General features: G+C 40.2%; 1 protein-coding gene across 3 annotated transcripts; it reads left to right on the forward strand.

Moving 5' to 3' along the window:
- Positions 1-120: 120 nt before the first annotated feature.
- Positions 121-11,530, forward strand: znf281b (zinc finger protein 281b). Of its 3 annotated transcripts, none has more exons than XM_030078197.1 (7): positions 121-255; positions 2,709-3,241; positions 3,481-3,594; positions 3,811-3,934; positions 5,773-5,856; positions 6,281-6,399; positions 7,436-11,530. In XM_030078197.1, the coding sequence occupies exons 2-7, from the start codon at positions 2,780-2,782 to the stop codon at positions 9,086-9,088; spliced, it is 2,556 nt and encodes an 851-aa protein (XP_029934057.1). In that variant the 5' UTR covers positions 121-255; positions 2,709-2,779; the 3' UTR covers positions 9,089-11,530. The 3 variants fall into 3 exon arrangements, with proteins under 3 accessions (XP_029934057.1, XP_029934058.1, XP_029934056.1); XM_030078198.1 differs by having other exon boundaries at positions 134-251; XM_030078196.1 differs by lacking the exon at positions 121-255 and adding an exon at positions 1,363-1,415.
- The last annotated feature ends 12,913 nt before the right edge of the window (positions 11,531-24,443 follow it).

Consider the following 24,443-nt stretch of genomic DNA (forward strand, 5'->3'; position numbering starts at 1 on the left):
CGTGGGTACATGTCTGCCTGTAAACTCGTCCATGCCCACAGATTTGTAGCAGTGTCCACTCAGGCTCTCACAAACTTGTGCAGCCCTCGCCTGTCTCCTCTCACGACCCGTCCGCTACACCCATAATTCCCCGCGCCAGGACAAGATGGAAGAAAGCAGCGACCGCCGGAGAACAATGTTTTGGCAATAAAACCCCGAAGCGGCGACTAAGGACGGAATATACGCACGTTTAAACCCAACTGCGGTCATGTGTAGGTAAGTGGGGAGGCAAAGCGACCTTTATTCGCGGATAGTGTTGGGGTTTTGTCGAGATTTACGCGATGGACTTGTCAAGCAAAACGCTCGGCGCAAACGGGAGATGCACTGAAAGCCAGCATCATTGTTTCTGTTGCATGGGCCGTAATGCGGGTTTTCACTGTGAGCGGCTAGCACTTAGCTAGCTCGTGGACGCTTGATTGTTATAAACACAACTGGCTCACAGGGTCCAGTTTTATTTAGCTCAGTCGTGGGATCTAATGTCCGCATGGACCACAAACGTCGAGGAATGTATTGCTAACTAAATGTAGTGAATGGCGTCCGGCTATAATTATAGCTAGCTATCAATAAATAGAGCGCCAGCTTTGCTTGCTGCCAGACAGATTTGATTTCACGAGTCTCATCAAAGCTTGGGAATTGGAGAATGACTAATTCGTGCCTTTGACTTTAAAGCAAGCTTTGCTAGCCATATATTCAACTAATCCACTATTAAAATGCAGCGTGTATTAGGATAAGTTAAATTTTACGGTTCGCCCCAACAATATTGCTGCTTTTAGTCTCACAACTACGTTTTATGGCACCAAATAATACCCATGTTAGCGGTGGCTAGCTTGGTAGCAACACTAGGTTAACAGGCTGAAATGGTACAATAGTTTGCTTTTAACAGGTCATCTCGTCAAATATTTGACGATAGTGTGCATTATTTCCAGCCACGTCGTTGTAAATGCCCGCATGGTTTTATCTAAATGATTGGCTGTGGCTTACATTATGGCTAAGGCAGCCTAGCCGATTGTTTTGATTGAGGACTTGGAGGTGCATTGATTGTGTCTCATTGTGGCTAGCTAACAATGCTAACTAGCTAGCGGGCTAACTACTATGCATCACAAAAGCTCATCCGCTTTCTGCAGAATTCAATGTCGCAAAGCCAAATGGTCGACAGGCTTTAGTCTTGTCCAAAAAACAAATCCCCCCTCCATTCATTCACGTTTGCTTGCGTCGATACACGTCCCGGTTAGATACTCGAGTAAGAACACCGCAAATGATTTAAATCTCCAGCTTGTTTTGACCTAAATATCGTTTGTTGTAGCCAAGTGTTTTGAACCGACGAGTTTGCCAATATTGCAGCCAACGTTAGGCACCAGCGTCTTCATTCATGCTAGGTAAATGGCCAAACGGGGCAAGTGTTTTTTGTACAGCATGAATTTATGAGAAGTATATTATAACCCACTGTACAAAAACAATTTTGTTATTGACAGTGATTGCAGTAGCAGAACAGATATTTTTTTGGCGACAGTCCAAGTTGCATGTGATACAAAATGTCGCACGTAGAGTAACACGTGATTTGCGTGAAATATTTTAAAGGCATAGTTTAATTAAATTCTTACCTCTTGCTGAACAGGAGACACAAAATGATATATATATATTTTAATTCGCAGTACAAAATATCAAATCACGGATTCTGTATTTTGTTGCGTTTACACGGCTTCACAGATCCGCTTTAGTGTAGGGTCATCTGATGGTCAAATATATAATGTATCACTGTTGATTTTTCACCTCTATGGTCTGTGTCTAAGTCTTTAGGTCGATTTATGAAGGGCACTGATGTTTTTATTTACCAGTATGCAGGAAATGGAATTTTAAGAAGTTATATCCCTGATGTTTATTCTTCAAAAGCTGCATGTGTATGTTGATTTGGGTTTGATATTAAACTCAGTGTAATGTAATATCTGTCTGTACCCGAGTTGACGGCATACAAGGTTTTTTTGAAATTCTAATCTTTGGCATGGTTTACTTAGGTTGTTTCTTTAATCTTTGGTGACCCATTGAGATAAAGATTTGAAGTGGCCAGCAAAGGGTTGTCCTGTGCTGATGATATGTCCAGTGTTTCTAGTGTATCCATATTGTCTCATTCCTGAGCTGAGGTAGAGGTATTAAGTGTGCAAGGCCTAATATAGTAGCCACTAAATGCTTTGCCTTTTGTTAGACATTTCATTGTGCACTTCAGTATTTCACAAAACCATAGTCAGGTGGGTGGAAGTTAAGCATGTATCGTGTCAGAATGAAATGTGTGTAAATGTTTGTTCGATAAAACACATTATAAGTGGACAGGTGTTGACCGAGTGTCCCAGAAACCAACAACTTTGCACCTGGTGTTCCATTTAGGCAAAGCCCAATAAATCCTATCAAGTCATTATTGGGTTACTGAGAAGAAATGTTGAGGACACAGTAATCTTTTGCTATGAAGACTATGTAGGTGTTACAAGCTAAATTTCCCTCATGAAAAGGACTTGCTATTTGATTGATCTTTCTGATGTTCAGATTGCCCAAACTATCTTAAATATCAAGATATTCACTCAGAACGAAAGGTGCTTGTTATTTGATCTTGTGGATCTATTTCTCATTTTCTGTATCAATACTTAACTTTTCATTTCCATCTCTGCCCTCTTTTACAGGATATCCTCTCCCTGCATTCCTTACTAGTTTTCTTGCCCTCCTTCCCCCTGCACGAAACAAAAACACCGCCATGAGTATTATCCAGGACAAACTAGGCAACGAGTTTCTGCGCAACGGTGGCATGGACCCCAACTTTGCTCCAGGCATGCTCATGTTTAGCCACCTGCCGCCCGTCACCAGCTTCACACGGCTGGCCTCCCAGTCCGTTATGGGCGAGCTGCCCCAGGAGATGATCCTCAAGAAGGAGCGTGACTCCCCCCCTGAACACCAGGGTGCCGCTGCCGCCAACACTGGGGGTTTCCTCCATGGCATGGGCATTAAGCAGGAGCGGCTGAGCGAACTGGACTACCGCATGCCCCTCTATAGTGGGGGTGGAGGAGGTGGAGGAGCAGGGGTGAACTGTGCTGGAGGGGGCGCGGGGAAGAGTGGCGCTGACATGCTGGAGATGTCCTTTGGCAGCCACCACCACAACCACCAGAACATGCTTCTGCATGATCTCAGCCTCAGCAACGTTCGGGCCATTGGAGAACCGGTGAGGAGGCGGGGGTCATTCTCTGTCCTGCTCTGTTGGCATATTAAGTGCCTCAGAAGTACTTGTGTCTAGTTGACATTGACATTTTAGTGATTACGTTTCTCTTCCTTGGTGCGTAGGAGATTATTGTCCAGTTGTTTGGAGAATCTACTAATACTTAACAGGCTTTTATTCACTCATGGAGTTGTCATTGCTGCCTCTGTCAGCGCCCCTTTGACTTTTATGTACTTTGTCCTCAGATGCCTGGAAGACCAGGAAAAGAGCCAAAAGAGTCTGCAGGTAGAAGAGGGCGGAGGAGCAACGGGGACGGGCAGGGAGGCAAAGCCCGCAGGAAACGCAGTGATGCCACAAAGGTCAAAGCCCTTTGTATTTTACCCATCTGAACTATACACACCAGAAAATGTTTCATATTTTTCAGCAAGAAAAAATTGGCGTATGATAACAGTAGTATTGCATCAATGTATTTATTTGATAAGCTGTAGTGTGATGATAGGTCATTAAATATTAATAATTTTTAGGACATAATGTAACCTCTTGAATTTCTTTTTCTTTTTCTTTTTTTTTTACAGGCCATGATGCTAGATGCAGATGGGGCCTGCCTGTCCCCCAACTCAAAACCACATATCTGTGAGCACTGCAACGCTGCCTTCCGCAGCTCCTACCACTTGCGCAGACACGTGCTCATCCACACAGGTGAGAGACTCTCAGTGCCTGAGAGATTTTTTCCCTTAGTCTGTGAGTATTTTCCCAGAACTGAGTATAAGCTAAAGGCACATTTATGCTCCTGTGTCAGATGCCTCTGTAGCTACACAGGAGGTGGCTGCAGTGCCTGCGTAGCCCGCAGAGGCAGCCACCCTAGGTTACCTGCTCCTCTCCAAAAATGCAGCTGTGCATAGGATGATGTAATACTTCAAGAACTGTGATTGGGTCTGCTTGACTGCTTTGTACCTGTTTCACCATGTTTCCTGCTGATTTCCATTAGTAGTAAAAGCAACATGAAGCCTACCGAAGTCTCAATATATTCATTTTATGACACCCCATCTCCACATTATAAAAATCATCAGTTTAGACACACCAGTGTGTCAAACTATTGACTCTTTTTTTTGGAGATACTTTGACATAAAACCATAATCAAGCTTATGCCATAGTCAAAATTGCTTTATTTTAACTATTTCTCACTTTTCAAACATAATGTGTTAGTCTGTTTGTTTTTGGCTTTGGCCATTGATAACATTTCATCATACTCTTGGATTGAGTTCTGTGACAACAGGATCAACGGCAGTATCAGATTTGCGTGTCTTCTATTACTTTACTATGCTTTAGCATGTTTAGTGAGTACAAGCTTCAAGAGCATTATTTCAAGTATTGCCAAATGCACCAGTGCACAGCACATACTGAATACACAGGGGTGAAGATGCTACCACTATTTATTGTACAGTATGAAGCTGATGAGATTTTGTTTGCCCCAAAATTCTGATATTGGTTTAAGAAGCAACACAGCAGCACATGCTTCCCTTTGCTGCAATTCCCACATCAGACCACAATACAGCTGACAGATCAATAATGTAATTAAAGCATCATTGTGCTGATGAGTCCTTTGCAATGTCGATGAAATTTGCAGACATAGCTGAAGCTGAAGTAAATGGAAATGTGCAAACGGACACCAGTCTGTTACTGAGGGGGACAAAGGAGTATAATACTTGATTTTCCATCTCCAAGTTATTCAGGACAGATTGAAAATAAATTTCAAATGTCCAGTGAAGAACATACTGTTCACTATCACTCAGCAGTGTTTATTCCTTTCAGCCTCACGAGTGACTGAGACCTTATGTACAACCAGACAGTTGCTAAAGTTAGGGATGAGTATGTAGTGACTCATGTATTTCAGGACATGTTAGTCATGCTCTTGCTGGGAATTCCTCACTAAGCTCTTTGAACTTGAACTCATAAAAGCCTTAACTAATTTCCTTGTTTTGTCTTTATTGCTCTTGATAATTTCCATTTGATAAATTACTGTTACTGAATTTGAATCCCCAAAAGAAAACTTTTTTTTTTTTTTTTTTTTTTTATACAGTTAGCTGCATCACAAAAATCTGTCAATCTGTCACAGTTGATCAAAAACTGAAAGCATTTGTACGTGACAAGTGAGACATCTTTTCAGAAGCACATATTGTGGATTTTAGTGGCCTTTTCCCTGCCAACGTATTTTCTGTATATTTTTAACAAGAAAAGGTAGTTCTTCTGGTATTCCCCCCCCCCTCTCAATCAATTGGTCGCTCGTTTTGCTGTTCCAAGATATATATAGTGCAACATCACAGGTTTGCTTCAACACATCCACTAACAGCCACTGTAGGGCATAGACCTATAGGACATAATTTACGAGGTAATCATGCTTTAGGTTTTTGATCGAATGTCACAGTTTCATTATTATTGTGAGCATATGGTGAACACAGTCATGTCTTGCTGGCCTCCAAGACAGGCCGAGCATTAATTAACGTGATGAGCGGATGGTTGTATTGTTGATCGCACAGGTGAGAGGCCTTTCCGGTGCAGCCAGTGCAACATGAGCTTCATTCAGAAGTATCTGCTGCAGCGGCACGAAAAGATCCACAGTGGTGAGTTTCTGTGTCTTCAGACATGAAAAGCTTCAATTTCAAGTTTTAATTCTATATTTTGTTGTCTGTTATCTTCCTAAAGTGGTTGCTAAAATATGACCCTAGAATAAGACAACCAACCAAAAACATATAAATGGCAAATAAAAGCAAAATTAGACAAATGAACAATTGATATTATTGAAAATTTGTCCAGAATTATGTCCAGAATCTAAGGCAAACTTTACTTTAACAGTAGAGTCACAGTAAAACATAACATCTCAATATTTAATTGATTAAAGGTTTTTGTTTTCAACATTATATTTTTGAGGTTAGTCAGTTTGGGTGTATAATCAGTGAAACCGTTGATTTCCAATAGCAACAGTTTACAGACTCTTGGAGCAATATTATGCCTTAACGCTGTCAATGCTCTCTATGTCTTTTGCAGGGGAGAAGCCTTTTAGCTGTGACCAGTGTAACATGCGCTTCATCCAGAAGTACCATATGGAGCGGCACAAAAGGACACACAGTGGCGAGAAGCCATATCGATGCGATACCTGCCAACAAGTATGCAACATGTAGCCTGTTGGCTAAATAGATTATCACTGTTTTTGCCCCTATTTCCTGCATTTTATTTTTATTTACTTTTTTCTGTTGATGTTTCTTTTAATTTTCTTTTTTTACACACTTTGATATTTGCTTTTAAGGAATAGTTCACACTATGCATTATCATTAGCAACATCTAGACAACTCAACAGTCCTCACTTCTCAATCTAACAGTTTATATCTAGTATAAAGCCATGGCCAGATTAGTTTTGCCAGAGGAGGCCAGGTAATGTAATTTTCACCAGTGTAATTTAGTTATCTTTAGTCCAGTACAGAATAAAAGTTACTTGTCACCATTACAGTATGTGGCAGTAAAGCTTACAAATAGCCCCTCTATACTTAGCAAACTCTGATGTCCCCTATCAGTTGTTAGTGCCATCTGAAATGAAGTCTGTGCCTGATTTAAAAAAAAAAAAAAAAAAAAAAAATGGTGCAGTAATTTTAAGAATTTTTTTTTAACATCATGTCCTGTTTATTGATAAATATAACTGTATGTAGCGTAATTTCAAGTTAGGTTTGTTCCTTCTCTGCTGAGAAGAATTGGGCTGAAGTAGTCTGTGATATTATTCTAAAAATGACCCCTTAAGTCATTTGTGGGAAAAAATAATAGTAGATAGTAGGTAAATCCCATGCAGATAAAACATTGATATGCTATGAAAGCAATGTCATTATGTCATAATGTCATTGACATTGTCCTGTAATATTAATAATTTCATTTTAATTTCAGATGAAGCTCACTTGCGATGTAGTCAGGCTTTTAAATGCCTTTTCTGATTTAAGCACTTAATTAATAATGGAATATTTTGTCATTCTGTCATCATAAACCTGCTGCTGCGTGCGCACTGGGCTTCACTGATGCACATTTTTCTTGTGGCATAACAGCTTTTCTCAGAAACACAGAATTTCATGTGTCTTTAACATTTAAATAAACGTATTTTTACACTGTTTCATTTTTGTCTTTACTCATCTGTGTCATCTTTCTCCCCTCTGTCTTTAGTTTTTCTCAAGAACAGACCGGTTACTGAAGCACAAACGGACTTGTGGAGAAGCCATAAAGAAGGGCCTGGACCCCAACATGCTGGAGCTCAGCGAGGCAGAGCTAGGCCAGGGCAGCTATTCACTCACTCAGGGAAACGCTACCACCTCTGGACGTAAGAGGGCCAAGTCCAAAAACAGCGAGGGCGGCGAGCGTAAGAGGAAGAAGAATGCCTCAGCAGTGGGGGGGGTGGCAGCGGCCTCGTCCTCTGGGGAGATGGCCCGTGACCTGGGCCTACAGGACTTCAGCATGGAACAACCCTCAGGCTCCGGCCCCCCCATGCAGGGGCGCACTCCCAAATTAGTCTTCAAAAAAGCCGGCCGTAAGGGTCTGGACAAGGGCCTCCTCTCCCTGGAAGACGGTGCCGAGTCCTCCACCTCCCTCCACGGACAGAAGCTGCTGTCCCAGAAACCAGGCTCGATGGATCATGTGGGGGGTGCAGGCCTGGATAACATGGGGCTGCTCCAGGGAGCAGGGGGCACCAAGCAAGGGCCCACCACCAGCAGCAACTATGACGACGCAATGCAGTTTGTGAAAAAGCGGCGCTACCTCCATGCGGCCAACAGTGACTACGGAGCCAGCTCACTGCATATGGCACCCCAGGGCAGTAGTGTAATCCAGGGCTCCCTGGGGCCTGAGCCTACTCTGGCCATGCTGGACTCCTCGCCTTTGGAACTCAAGCATGACAAGTCGGGCATCCCAGATGAGGTGCTGCAGAGCCTACTGGACCATTACAGCCACAAGCCAGAAGGCACACACCACCACGATGTGACTTTCGACCTGTCAGACCACCCGCACCATGTGGACCTGCAGCCCGCCGCCCCTGTCACCCCCGAGCTCGAGGATGACTCACCCAACAGTGGAGACAAAACAGTAGTGATGAGCGAGTACTCAAAGTTCCTTCTACAGGCTTTGGAGCGCACCAGCCACAGTGGACCCTTCCCAAGCCTGGGCCCCACTGGGCCCTTCCCACTCCTATCCAGCAGCTCCAGTCCCACAGGGCCCCTCTTTTCCGATAAGCATGTCTATACCACATCACCGCTGGAGTGCGGCTACCCGCCTGCCGTCTCCTCCCCAGTACCCATTGCCGCTCCCTCATCAACCTCCTCATCCTCTTCTTCCAAGTCCCACTTTGGCATGCTGGTTGGCTCTCCCTCCCAGGCGGGCTACCACCTCAGCTTGGAGTCAACCAGCCACCAGCAGCTTACTCCATCTCAGGAGCTGACCGAGCAGTTGGAGAAGCAACACTCCCCCGGCGCCTTTAACCTACCTCCCCAGGACCTGACTGCCCCGGCAGAGGGCCCAAAGGGGCAGCAGGTCAAGGCTGGAGGGAGCACCGCACCCACCAACGGCTCCAGCTACCCAGATCTGTCCCCACTGAACCCCCCCAAGGAAACCACATACCAGATTGAGAACTTCGCTCAGGCTTTTGGCTCCCAGTTCAAGTCGGGGCGCCGAACCCCTCTGAGCTACGGCAGCGATCCTGGGGCAGAGGTCGACCCCCGAATACGGACTCCAGTGTCAGAATTCTCAGGGTATACCAGTTTGTTAGCTGACGTCAGTGAGCCAGTGAGTACAGGATCGAAAACCCCGACAAGCCAAAGTTTCAGATAAGGGTCAAACGAGGTGAACCCAGTTGGGGGCTGTTCTATTACTCTCCGTGCTGTCCCTATACCCATCTTAATTTTGTTCTTGTAGCGAAGTAATTTTTTTAAAACACTGCCATTAAATGTTGATACAAAAAACTACCAGGGAGGGTCTTCCATGGCCTCAAATGCAATTTTTTAAATATTCTCTTTTTCATTATGTATTTAGTCGCTTAATTTTGTTTAGAGTAGTGGATATGATATGAACGTAAACCGTAGATTTAAACGTAATTTAAAACATTTAGAGGGTAGCTATGAACTTGCTTGATTGTTTCTTTTTCTTTCTCTGAACCCTTGTGTTTTACCAATCATCATACCATTGTAAAGTAATAATGAATAATGTTGATAATTTCAATAATAATAATGTTTGTGGCAGGGAAAGGCCCAGAATTCAAATGGCAAAAAAGTATATATTGTCTGTTACAAGAAACGTATTAACTCAGGAAATAGGCAAAATTGTGTAATAAGACTTTGTATTATGAGATGCAATTAGCACACTTTTTACAGGTGTACTTTGAGACTACAAAGCTTTCTTTTTTTCTTTTCTTTCTTTCTTTTCTTTTTTTTTTTTCTACTCATCAGAACAACAAAATACAATACGTGATCGTCCTGTTCGGTTTCTACTGCGTTTAGCTTTGTGGAGATTATGGTACTGTTGTGTCAATGTGAAGACATCCACTGACATTTTTTAAGAGCCACACTTGTACATGAGGTAGTATGGATTCTTGTGGATTTTTAACCCATGGTGTGCACACAGCATGTTCTGATCAGAAGAGGATGTTAATGACTGTTGTTTTGTCAGTATACAGTGTCAGTTGATGAAGACCGCCTAACCATGCACTCCTTCTGGTTGCGCCCTCCAGTGGCCCGTACAAGACACGTAAGCCTAGACAAAATCCTACCCAAAAGTCAAACTTCTCACTGAAGGCCGCTGCTCATTGGCATCATGGCCCTCCGTTTCCGAATGCAATGGACAACAGTCCTCCTTGATCTAGTAATCACTTCATCATGCTGTTGCCGACTTGATTTTTTTTCTCACCACTTTCAACTCCTTGCTGTTCATTTCTTATCAACGGAATCAAACAAGCACTTTTTTTTAACAAATCATTGGAAACGACAACAACCCATTCAAATTGCATATGTGATAAAAGTGATTATTATGATGATGATTATTAATATTATTTTAAGAGGAGAAAACTGTGAAAGAGGGTTGGGTGGGAGGGAGGGTGGGAGGGAGGGAGGGCGGCAGAGCGGGTTGGATGATTGTTTCATGGGGTTAGATAGGGGTTGACTAGGCATGACCATGGGCATTTAGATGTATATTGTTGCTTTTATTTTTTCCAAGGGTAGAAGGGAGGGGTGGGGGATTTCTTTTGTCCTTTATTGTTTTGATGGTTTGTCGGGTGATGTAAAAAGATGATTTGCCATAATTTTGTTATACAATATTCTGAGAGTACCTCTTTTGTATTTAAGTTGTTCTGTGAGAGGGGCTGATATGCTGGAACCTTTTTTTTTTTTTCAAACCCTCTGGGGATGATGGATGCATACCCAAACCCTTTTTATTTATTCTCAACTAGCCACAGCAGAACTCAGTAGCAGATATTTTTGGCAAGTAATCACCGGACCTACACCCCTATTCCCCTCTTTTTACTTTTTTTTTAAACCCCACAGTTTAAATAATTGCAAACTGGCTTCAGTGATACAACCTGAAAAGTTAAGGTATACCCCCCCACCCCCACCCCAAAATGCAGTCCTGCACTCACAAGAATAAACAATGGCCTTCTTTGTCTTCCATGGCTAAAGCCATTCTACCCCGGCAGCCAGGGTTGATATTTAATTTAGTTCATTTCCTGTGAGCCGTACCCCCCTTCCTTTTCCTATGTCTGTGAGCTCCACAGCCAAGAGACTTTGAAGCTGCTCAGATCGCAGGGAACAAAGACTGACTGACTGGCCACTTCACTCGAAACACACACTATGCTTTTAAAAGAGAGGAAAAAAAAGAGTGGGTGAGATGGAGATAAAAAAAGACAATAGGATTGACCTAAATATACCTCATATCACTAAAGCGTAAGAAAGCAGGGACACGCGTTTCATGTATTTAGTGGAAATATTTGTAGTATAGGTTTGACATATTGTATAATCATTTAACACCGCCTGTGTTTACAATTATAGAGAGCAATTGACTCGTCAAAATGCAAATGTATTATCTTATTTCTTTTTTCTTTTTTTTTTGTCTGTAAAAGCATTCACACCAAGCAGTGTTGCATTCTAGATGCCTGATAGAACGTTCATTTTTTTCATGTTATATCCCTTATTTTTGTTACTTGCCATAATGTGTTTTGATATGATCTCTAGAAGGATATTGTTTACAAAATGTACAAAAACACTAAAAATGTGTGTTCTCTCTCTCTCTCCCTCTCTTTTGTTTTTTGTTTTTGTTTTTGTTTTGTTTTTTTAGTTTTCTCCAATATGCATGATATGACATTTTTGTATGGCTTTTTTCTGACCGTCACCTCAACACCAAATTTTGTAGCAGAAGCCTCCCCTATCCCTATGTCTTATTTGTTCTAGACCCCTTGTGATATGATTTCCAGGGCTGTACCTGTTATCGAGATGACAAACGGATTAGAGAAGCCAATAAAAACTTTTTGTTACAAAAAAGTACTTGTGTTTGTTTTTTATTGCCTCTAAAAACATAATTTATGTTGCTTTATGTAGAGAGCATAAAATGAGGAAATTAGATACTAAAATCAGACACCAAATGTGTACTGCATATCAGATATCAAAGTAAAGTGCTTATTTTTCTTTAAACATAAAATATTAATTTATGATATCAGAGATTATTGATCTTTGTCTTTATTAGTCAGGAGAAAGTAATGGATTGGTATACTGTGCTGGCCAAAACTAATTTAATGCATTAATAATGCAGTAATAATAATAGCACTTCTCATAATGTTATATAGTGTTCATTTCATATTTTTTCCCTGCTGTTCTAATGCATAGTGCACACTGAACAGAGATAGTGTGATGATGTCATGCTATTCATTGGCTGCACACTCAACCATTAAAGCATGTCAGCTTGTTGGACCTGTATCACTGTCTCCAACCTCACAGGGCATTCTACATTTCAAGGTGCAGCCAGCATTTCTTCATCTGTCATTATAATCTGAACTACAGCTACAATATAAGTTACACTGTGTGGTTGACAGGGACCCTTTGACTAGGAGCAGATGAGGAGTAGATGCTTTATGTACATGGTTCATGGGATCCCAAGGCGTTCCCAGGCCATCCGGGATACATACTCCCCCCAGCAGGTCCTGGGTTTGCCCACGGGTCTCCTCCCCAGTGGTCGTGCCTGGAACACCTCCACCGGGAGGCGACAAGGAGGCATACTAACTAGATGCCTGAACCACCTCAAGTGGCTCCGCTCAAATGAAATCATGAAGTTTCAAACAGAGGTTTGAAAGTACATAATTACGTCCTGTTTTAAAGAATGTGAACCCCTTGAGCAGTTTAAAGTTTTCTGTTGTTTTACCATGATTTTATTTATTTATTTTTTATCATCACCAGTTTTTCATATATATATTTAATTGCATGCCCTTGTTTAGAGGGAATTGTGTGGGTAGCCAAAAAACTACCTGAAACATTGAATTAGTATATGTGCAAATGTAAGTGAACCCGTAGCTCCATTGGTAAAGTCAAGCAGGTAATAGATTCAGGTGAAATACATATGGATGCTTAATTAATCAATTAAGCAGACCAATCAAATGAGACATGGGAAAATGAGACTTAGAAAAGGGTTGGGCAACACTGATTGAAAAAGAGAGAAAACCAACCAAACCACTGTCGTGCTAAGGTGTACCCACACAGATGAAAAATGGGTCACAATCAAAACCACCATGTTTGGAGAAAACATTGCATATCAAGAAATGACCCTCCTCCAAATAGTCAAGCACGGCGGTGGAAATGTGAACGTCTGGGGCTTCTTTTCTGCTTCTAGACCTGGACAACTCCATATTTTCCAAGGAAACATGAATTCTCAGGCCTGTCAACAAATTCTTGATCAGAATCTCCTGCTGTCAGTCAGAGTTGAAGCTGGGCTGAAAATGCAACAAGACAATGACCCAAAGCATTCCAGCAAAACTACCAAGGAATGACCTACTTTTGCAGATGTCAGATTTTCAGTTTTTGTGAGATAAAGCAGTTTTATTGAATATAAATCATTGAAGTATTTTTTTCTCTGTGTGTCCATTATTTGGAAAGGTTTTTTTTTTTTTGCTTGTTTGTTGTTGTTGTTGTTGTTGTTGTTGTTGTTGTTTTTATAAAAGCAATGACCATATCTGGAGGGTTCACAAGCACTGGATATATTGAATTCTTATACTTTTGCCAAAGTTGTAATTTAGGCATTATAATACAGCAACTTTATTCTACTTTAACTTGGATGCCAGAAAAAAACTCACTCATTTTTGATGAAACATAACAATTCAACAGCTACAGCTGCTTAATTGTTGAATTTAGTTCAGTGTCTCAGTGTGTAGGCTATCATATAGTACCTGATAACCAGCTGCAAAGTGTTTTAAGAATGAGCCTGCAGAGGGCAGTATGAGAGAGGCTCCAATCACTGTATTGAAATGCATGTTATCCTTCTATTTGCTTCTGGTCCCAGCAAATAGTTCAACACATACCAGGGATTCCCCGTTGCGAGGTAACATAGAAATGTTGCATAGAGTAAAATCACAGCAGGAGTCATGGCTCGCCCCTGGCTTAGAGTCATTTCACAATCGCAACTTTGAATGTGGGATATAGTCACCCTTAACCAATTGGTTACTAAACTCCAATCTAATGCAGGGTTAGCTCTACTTTTTGGGGATGTCTCAGAAAAACTGGAGTTAAGGTCAGCAGTGTGAATCAAGGTGAGAACACTAACAAGGCAAGCCTTTGTATTTTGACTTGTAAATTCGTAACCTGGGGCTTACAGTATGAGTCCACCTCATTAATCTTGTAAAAAATGTTCTCTCTTCATCAGTATTGCATATGTTTTTTCACATGATCTATGAATATGCTAGTCCCTGTCCACAGCCCTGGCCACAAACCAGCTTCTAACTTGTATCGTATTTTATAATCTATCCATTAAAAAAAATACTCTGAGCTACACTAATATTGTTTATGTGAAGCAGCCATTTTTCAGTTGGTCTTGTTGAATTTTTCATAAACCTGGCCTGTCTGAATCTGGATTTTTGAGACTGTCCTTGGTGCACTGCAGGTTCAGAGCGGAAAATCTCAGCCATGGCTCTGACTGCTTATTTTGCTCCTGCTTTGTCCTATAGCATATCAGAAACACAACATGGGCATGTTAACAAGAAAAACTTGATTTTCATCAGAGGAGGTTTTTAAGCATAAATGTGCACAAGCCCAGGGCTGAAGTTAGCCTAGGTCTAAGAAATTCAAATGTGAAACCAGGTAAATAGAAAAGCAAGAAACACTTTTTTTGTTTTGTTTTGTTTTGTTTAAGAGCAATATTAATATAATAGCTTATGAATCTTACCCACCAAAATGATATCAGTAATTAAAACTCTGCTTAGAGTTTAAGTGAACAGACTGTAAACAGAGGAGCAACAGTTGCAAAACTGCAGCAAACTGAGATTTTCCCCCTTTTTCTGGGATCTTAAATCTTTCAAGCAGGGACCTAAACTTTTGACCATTAAAATGATACCATACTATTATTCTTACCATGTAGGAACCTACCAGAAACAGAAACAGGTTTATGGTCAATTTTGGACTCTGTTCTGTACTTTAACCCCCTTGACATCCTTTTGAGTTGCTTCATCAGTAGAATAAACTTTTTTCCCCCCTCATATTATATGTCAGTGTCAGATACATATTCTCTATCTACTTGTTCTAACATGTCATTGAAGCTTTATTACACTTAAAATGAGTGAAATACTTAAAACCCTGATGGCATATTTTTGGATCATAACAGAATGGGTAAATTGAATGGGATATATTTAGACTTCTTGTGCACAATTTTATTTATTTATTGTATTTCAGCAGGACATATGTGATATCTCTGGAAACATTTGTATCTTGATAAGGATTTAAAATAAAGTTCTATGCGTTTGAGCCAAAGTTTTGCCACGAAACCTGTGTTTGTAATGACAGAGCCACTGCTGGGACCAGAAGAGCTGAAAAGGTGAAGAGTCACCATGTTATCTAGATCTAGGCTCGCAATGGACCTCATCCTCAGCAACGTTAAATTCCCACACAATGATGTGAAATTGATAATTGGGTCATTCAGATTGGTCACAGTGCATTGGAGAAAGATTACACAGCAGGCAACTCTACCTGAAGGTCGTTTAGGCAGTGGCAACTCAAGTGAACATCATGTTCCAACCCTAATCATCACCTCATTGCCAGGAAGGCATGTTTGGGCGTGGAACAGAGATGGCCATAACTGTAAATGACTTTGGACTTTACCATGGCAAAAAGACACGAAGGCAGTCCAGCAGCTAATCTCAACTATCAGCCTCTCCTCTGTTGACATTCTTCAAACAAACTGTTCATAAAACCATGTAAAAGAAGGAAAGCTCCATTGGACCATTGGATTTGTCACATAAAATGGCTATAAACAGAAACCCTAAACTAAATTGTTTTGTTTATAGCTTTGTGTAATTCAGTTGCTGACTTGCTGAGTGGACTTAAAAACATACAGAATTCTTATTTTTATGTATATTTTATGTGTATTTGCACTCTAAATAGTTCTGTTGAGCCTTTTTGAGTAGGTCATATTTATCTTCAATATTAGTTTGTTTTGATAGTATTATTTCATAGCACTCAAATAGGAAGGAGCTTGTGTATGCTTTTTTTTTTTTTTTTTTTTGACAACACACTGATGTGTAAAAATGCTACATATAGCACCGTTATTAAGTTGTCTGGTGTTCTGTTTTATCTTGTGACATTCTAACTCACCACATAGGTATTCATTTTTTTTTTTTTAGTCATATACTGAAATACTGTATATCTTTAGAGGGAAGATCAGATTACCACATGTGAGGGTAAAAATAGTGTCAAATAGAAACAGTGCTAGGTGCAGGGAGGAGAGCTGGGCTGGAGCTATAAGGGTCCACTGCTTGGGTTTTGAATTTCAAATTAACAACCACATAAGAGTAGTGAAGGTAGTTCAGGTGGGTGGTGACTTCAGGGATGATAACAAGGCTGAGGAGACTGTAGGACCCCTACCAGCACTGCACCAGTACCCGTCCCAATACTACCATTTGCACAATGCTTTAAAGAACCTGTAGCCACGTAATGCGGATTGGTGTTTGCACTAATTTAGCTCAAGTTGCAGCACACCTCTTTTGCTCTTTAGGTCATTTCAATCTTTTTCCACTAACGCCCTTGATGACGTTAAAGTGGCATAACAGTTGCGCCGTGCCTTAGCTCAGGTATGTAATTGGGATCAAAGGTAACTTAGAGATAATATCATTTCATGGATGATGAGTTGATAACTCAGGACTCAGGACTTACACAGGACTCTTACACTAAATAATAGGAATTTAAAAATATTACTCTGGGCTTAACATCCATAAGGCTACAGTCTGAACAACTTTTTAATATTTCTAACCTAGTGTTTCAGCTGTCATGTTTCATCTTTCCACATCTTCCCACGTTTGTTTTAGCTGCTTTACAGGAGACCACAAGATCTTAATCTGCTCATGACATCTTTGAGCCAAAGGTCGGGATATTGGTAGAGGCCACCCTCTCGCTGCTGTTCCCTGGCCACTTAGTTTATAGATAATATTGTTGTCAGTGGGGTCAATCAGTTTCTGAAGTCACATTTTTCTGTGCCAACGCCTGGTTTTACATCAGTCCTTTTGACCATAGCCTTTTCACTGTTGTGGAGCTGTGACTAACTTAACTGAGCCTGTGTTGAAACTGTGTTTGTAGAAAGGTGGCTGGCAAAACTGATATGAATTCATAAAATGAGTGGCATGGAATGTGATCGTTGTCCCTCTTTTACAGCCACAGGCAATTATCACCTTTGTCAGTAACTTATAAAGTTGCAGCCTATAGAGCCTATAGATCTTTCAAAATAAGAATTGAGATCACAGCTACATTGTGCCATTTGTGCTGGCAGGGAGCTGTCGATTATTCAAAAGTGCATCCTGGGTTTCGGCATTCCCATTAATGCTAGAGGTGATCAAACATACAAATATTAAAGAAAATGACTTGATACAGCAAGTGATGGCATGTATGTATTAAGTGATGTTTGAAAACTACAAATTATGCTCCTTTGGCTGTTGGTCTGCTGTCAGGACAAAGGCTGATCAAGCATTTGCAGTTTGGACCCTGAAATTTAACTTCTTCACCTCTGCTGCTCCCATCAGGGCTTTCATCATTACAAATGCATGCTGCCTTGTTTAAACCCACTGAACTTTTATAGTTCTAATGCAGATCCCGAGGTTTCCAAAGATGCCAAATATGTGTTGCTGAATGACAGGGAAATGTGTATAAAATGGTGCACAAGACAGCTGGATATTTTCTACTTGATGTAATGGTGCAGCCATAAAACAATGGGCTCTTGGGTTTGAATATTTGACCAGAAGATACAGAATATTAATGTAATATATGTACACAATATAAATTGTGTATGGAAAACTCTTTTTTTTTTTTTTTTTTTTTTTACTTTGAAGCCATTTAAGATGAAATTTTGAGACTGAGAAATGTGACATGGGGTGCTGAAGGGGTAGCATGGAGTTTTGGCATGGTGGCTTATAGGGATTGTTGGGTAGGCAACCATAATTTAAATTAATTTAATTTACTTAACTTCAAGGTGCAATAATAATAACTACCTACAACTCGTCACATGAACCCCCTTCAATGAAAGAGCTAGACTCCTCCACGACCAGTGAGTTCAAACCAGGACCAAGACTTGCTGCTATACTATAGAATCACTGGGCATTTCTCAAAGCTGTTGATTTATATAATTTACATTGTAACATACTAATCCAAACCTCTAATCCCCACTATATGCACTACAAAGCTATGTGCTCTTAACATCAGACCTCTTACAAATGAATTTTTGATTTATGATCTTCTTTCCATGCATAATGTTGGCATTCTTCCTTGCTTGTAAAGGCCAATGAAGGGCACATGAGCATGAAAACTGTCATATCTAAGAACGTTTTGGTATATTTGTATATTTCGGACTAGTAACATTTTTTTTCCATTAGATTTTTTTTTTTTTTTTAAGAGTAGCAGCTGCCACCCATGTGGAGAACCTTATTTCAGTGAAATTGGGTGGTAATGTCAGCCTTCAGGCTCTTTACACAACTCTGCACTTTTGGAACAAACAAATTAACAAAAACAGATAGACAGACAGACAGACAGACATATAGATTATGCTTTGTTACCCTCAATCAAGTCATTTCTCTGTTATTGCGCCGTCGCCCAGTGGAGAGCTATGTTTCGGACTGATGTTTGGGCTGGTTGTGATGGAAACTGGGCTTCCGGGGCCACATGTGTCCATGTTGAGACAGACATGAAGACAGTGCCTCCCATGTGAGGAGTGGCTAATGAAGACAAGTGGCCGGACAGCCACCTGAGCCCTGCACACTCGCGTTTGTTAGACTATTAAACCTTTGTCCTCCCACAGCGCTGCCAGTGTTTCTGTCCGTCCTGCGGAGAAGTTGATCTGTTGTAATGGCCGGACGTATGGCGCGTAAACTCCTCATACTCCTCTGTCTTGCTGTGGCCGTTTATGGCTTTGGTAAGTAACCAAAAATTACTATTAGGCCTATTAATTTAAATTTTCATCGTGTGCAAAATCTTTTTCGGCCTATACAGAGCGGATATGGTCTCGTGTGTTAAGGTAGCCTACATGGCAAATTTATTAAGGGTGATATTCTTTCCTTTTAATTTAGTCTTATGAAATAATGCAATCAGCCAAGAATAAAAATTATCATAAGTATAGCTACATTAAAAATGTGATTTTAGGCTGCATATGCCACTGAGTTTTTTTCCTCCCATATTCGCAGTTCATTAGGTCACAGTAAATTGGTTGAAGAATACTGAAGTAATTATTAAGAGAATATAATCTATAAAGACTTAATTAGTGGTCTCAACATGTATATCTTTTGGTCTAAATCAAATTATTGCAGCTTAATCAAACTTAGCTACTATGTTATTATTCATAAATTACAGCTATGTTTGAAATGAACAAGGTTTTTGATGAAGTTCCCCTCAACAGGTGGTATTCTGTCTGTATCTGTACTATATCAATTTTCAAACATGTTTATTGTGATTTCCAACCACTGTTTACATATTTCAGGGTAAATGTAAGTTATTGCCCCTGTGTTTACCTAGTTTTAATGGAAAGTAGGCTAAGTAAACTTGCAGTAATGGGAACTGGTTGTGGTGCTTATGATGCCACAGGAGAGGAGCACCAGGTCATTTTTCTTTCATTTTTCTCTTCTTCATAAGGGAAATATTGTGTCCGTACATTTACTGGAGTATAGGTCACTTAGTATTGCGAAAGACTTTTTCATCCAGGGTTATTCTTATTTTTACCTCAGTTTCCAGACCGCCACAGAACACAAATTTCAAACAATCTGGGAATGAGCATTTACTATAAAGGCAGAAATTGCATAATGGTGTCAAAGTATGTCCTCCATCCACTCTTTACCGCAGGATTAAATCTGTGTTCACAGGCAACAGACAAATATTTGACCATTGTCTTGGTGCAGACAACCTGACCTCACTGGCCCTTTCTCAACCTGCCATTGGAAGGCTATTGCAATAGAGGAAGTCTTTTGGTTCCACTCAAAATCCACTGGTCTGGTTAATGCTTTACATGTTTACAACCAAAGTGAGCTGCAGAAAGCCTCTTTTATGACTTGAGGCCTGTCGCAGTTGTGATCCATATGGAGCGGATGAAAGATCTCCAGAAACTAAGTGTGTTTTAGCCTTGCATGAATGACCACAGTGCCTCTACAAACCTTGTTTGGGAAGTTCTTCATGTTATCAGGTGTATCCAAACTGAAATGACTTGGTGTGGTGGGCAGAACATTTTCATTTAGACGTGTTAGGTATCCTCATAAAATTTATGTGCCTTACAGGTAAAATAAAAGTGAAGTTATCAATCAAACAAGCAAAACAAACAAAACTTTATTGAGAAGCTTATTTGAAGGTTCGTAAATCGTCCTATGATAAAGTCCAGTCTTTTGAGAAGAATTGTTTCTGAACATGTTAAAAACTGAAATGATTCTTAACACACTCTTCTACTGGAAAACTTAACAACTTTTCCCTGTCTCAGTTTCAGTGTATGCATTGGAGAGTTTGACCAGTTCTGCCTAATAAAATAGCCACTAACCTATATATTCACTCAAAAAACCTGTTAAAATATACTCCAAACCCATTTGTTAAAAACACCATAAAGGTCTGGTATGGAGCACAGATACATGTGGATACATCATGAGGTCTTTTGGGCTTTACTCCAATTTGGAGAATTCACTTAGTTAAATTATGGATCTAAATAATAGAAATTCTTTAGCAGTAACTCAACAGCAGTCTGTTCAGTGTTATCAAATTGGTGTTATCAATTCTTGAAGAAGTAGTTGCTGGAAAACTGCATGGCCATGTTCAGGTGTCCCACATATACAGCATTTCAGTAGACAGCTCTAAGGAATCCTCAGAGAAGAAAAGAATTGGACAAATGTTGTACAAATTTAATGTCAATAACTCAGATACCTGCATTAATTGTGGGTCAGGAGAGGGAATATTGTACCATTGCATATGGGAATGTACTGAAATCCCAAACTTCTGGACAAATCTTATAAAAAAAATAATAATAATAAAAAAAAAAATGGTCTCACAGATAGCTGACAGTACAGCACCCTCGTGTCCACGCCTGTTTTTTCCAGGATCATTTTCAGAAGAGATCAAACTCCCCAGTATGACTCCTGCTTGGATCTAAATTCAAACAAAGTGCTTGAAGTGAGTGATGTGATAAATATGTTAAAATTCAATCAATACAGTGTTAAAAAAAAGAAAGAAAGAAAAGATAGCCACTGCGTTAGGAAAGGGCCCTTTATCCCGGGGATCCCAGCATAACCAGGAGATGTTTCTATGGTAATTTAGGATGGGACTCGGGACAGTGACTCAGCAGGTTACACTGAACAGCTGGCTCCTTCCAGGTCTTCTTCACACAACATGGCGTGGCAACACCTCGTCCACCGTCCACCTTAAGAGCCGATGTTTGTAGTTGCTATGTTTTGGTCCTCCTCTCTCCCAGTTAATGGCAAATCTGTGTCCATAAAAGCATAAATAATACTGCTATATCAGCAAGCTTGGGTTGTTATTATCCTAATCCATTACAGCATGTCGTATGATCCTGGTACACGGGCTTGACTTGAACTTTTATGACTTGATTCGTCTTGTATAACGATTGCTAACATCATGAAGAATCCTGTGACAAGTGTTGACCAAATCATAGACTGTGGCCGACAATATATTGCGTCTCCTGACTTTTTGTTGGAGTAAAGCAGTACCATTCATTGTTTACTGGGCCAGCTTCCAATGGGAGATTTCTATGAGATCTGCCCACCATACATGTACATACTCTCTCTCATAGTCAAGGATCTCCTTATCGATGATTTCCATGGGTCACGCTGAATTGTGAGCAAATGTGAAAGAATTCAAATCTGCTACTAACTACTATTATCAGAATCAGAATCAGAAATACTTTATTTATCTGCAAGAGGGAATTGGGGAAAAAAGAAATGAATGTCAAGAAAGTGACACTTTTTTTTTTTTTTTTTCAAACAAAATGACTACATTTTAACATCAATAAATCACCACCACTTTCAGGTTTGAAATGTTGGCATTTTAACTGAAAACAAATGAGACCATCACAGAGAAATCATCAACCTATCTTTTTATGTTGGATGCTACTGGATCAGATATCTCAGGAAATCTGGTGGATTGAGGACAAAATCGCTATTCTTCCAGCACAGGCAAAATGTTTGCCTGTTACATGTATGTAATGTATGTTTTTGTTTTTTTTTCAATGATAGGTGGTGCAACAAGTAGATTTGGATTGTGGAAAATCACTCCAGCATGTGTATTCTGTCGTGTAAAGCAAAAGAGGAAACCTTTGACAGTAGAATTTGACCATAGAAAGTGGCACAACAGGAACAGGAAGCATTTTCATTTTGAGAAATGCTCGCCCAAACAATACCCTTGGTATGACATAGAGCCCACCAGTCAGCTCCACTTTGGTATCATGTGTTTATGGGAATAAACATCCTGTGAAATTAAATTCAGATTGTTATATAGCCTTTTTTATCTGGGAGGCTAAATGTAGGAAAAACATACAGGGGATGATACAAGGAAGTCACTCAACCATTTCCTACACTCAGTATCCGTCCTTCTTCCACCAGCAGCTAGTGGCGAGTTTTCCATCCTCTTTTCCTGTTTGTTGGAGTTAAAAAAATACTGAAGCCAAACTTTTGGACAGCATCATCATCTGTAGTGTGTCATTTATTAATTACCTGTCACTGCGAGATCATTTGCCCCGCTGCCATCAGCTGGGACAGACTTCTTGCTTGACAGTGTTAGTGTACCCGTGGTTAACAACTCCTGAGCTCTTATGGAAACGCACCTGCCAAAGTGTATCCATGACTTTACAGTCTCTGTGACATTACACAAAGTCATTGACCTTTACTGTATCAGTTATAAAGGAGCAAAATAAAATATAACCTTTTTATCCCTTTGTAATCATGCAGTAATTTTCTTTTCTGTCACTGTACTGAACAGTGTGCTAGTCTCACAAACAAGAGCCGTGCATGATATTGCAATGAAACTTAAGCCAGGGGTTCTGGTGCTGTCAGGCTTGACTTTACAACCCTCCTACCTGGAAGCCAAGCTTTCTGTCTCACGCAACGGAACTGGTTTGTGATTAGAAAGATGTGTTGCACAACAGTAAATAGTGATTAAATGACACTGAATGATAACGCATGATTATTCTAGGGACAGAGGAATATGTGACTTGTCGGCCAGTTGTTGACATTGAGGTATAGTTTACCAGTAGTATTTTTAACCAGTATTAATACTTATTACCTCAAATAAAGAAAATGTCAGATGCCCCCAATTTACATGTAAGAGTCATATTTAACTATGTCAGGTGTTTAATTGCTCTTTTGGGTGTAAACCACCCAGAGGGGGGATGAGCACATTCAGCATATCTCTAATGGTTCAGAAAAGTCTGTTCTGAAAGGCCTGAGCAATTCCACTCCCATCTTTATTTCCCTAACCCTGGGCTTGGTTTACTGTAAATGACACTAAAGTACAAATCGAAACTTAAACATTAAGCTACTTTTATGATCCTTAATGACCATGTGACATGGTGAGGCAGCCTGCTTATGTGGAAACCCTGCAATGGGCAAAGATGGCACTGCATCAGTGGCGATATGCTGCTGAACTCACATTTTAGCTTATACTTAACTGAGATAGGTGTCACTTTGGAGGACATAATGCTTGCAGAAAATTTGGGATCCTGCTAAATCAAAGAAAGAAAGTTGTCCCAACTGTGGGAAAAAGAAGAAACTGAAATGCACAAAATGTTACAAGGAACAATATGCAAACCATAGTCACAAATGGAAATCTATTCATTTGTAGAGCATAGATTAAAAAATAAATAAATAAATAAATAAAAAATCTTGCTTTGGTTTGAGGTGCTAAGATTGTACCTGTGAGGCTGAAAATGCTACTTGCTAGAGTTGTTATAAAAATATTGGTTATACATCTTGGGACAGTCCACTGTCCATTCACAACTTCCTAATAAGTACACAGTAAAATAGGCTGAAACAGTAAGATGCTTTGAAAGAATGTTATGTTATGGAATGTTATTGAAATAATGAAAGGAATATATTTTTGGTAAATATGACCCTTAATCAAATACTCATTTGATACCAGTGATACCGTTTCACTCCCACCCATTTATACTAATGCTTTATCACAGATTCCACAAATTACCATCTTATCAAAGGCTGATCTAGACTGAGAATTTATGGCTTCCACAGGTCAATTATAAGCGGTTACAAATACATTATAGTTGTAGCAACAGCTCAGAAATATTTGATAAAACAAGTCACTTCATCTGTTTCTTGCAATGATTTTATTCTTCATCTGTTCCCTGTTTGTCTATGGGCAGAACAGCGTCCAGGAGTGTAGAATAGATTCAGGCTGTAAAACTAATATCCTGAAGGGAATACATCAGCTGCTTTGCAAGCTGGCTTTTTGTACAGTATTTGTTGGATGAAAAGACT

This window comes from Myripristis murdjan, chromosome 19 (genome assembly GCF_902150065.1).
Source record: "Myripristis murdjan chromosome 19, fMyrMur1.1, whole genome shotgun sequence".
NCBI lineage: Eukaryota > Metazoa > Chordata > Actinopteri > Holocentriformes > Holocentridae > Myripristis > Myripristis murdjan.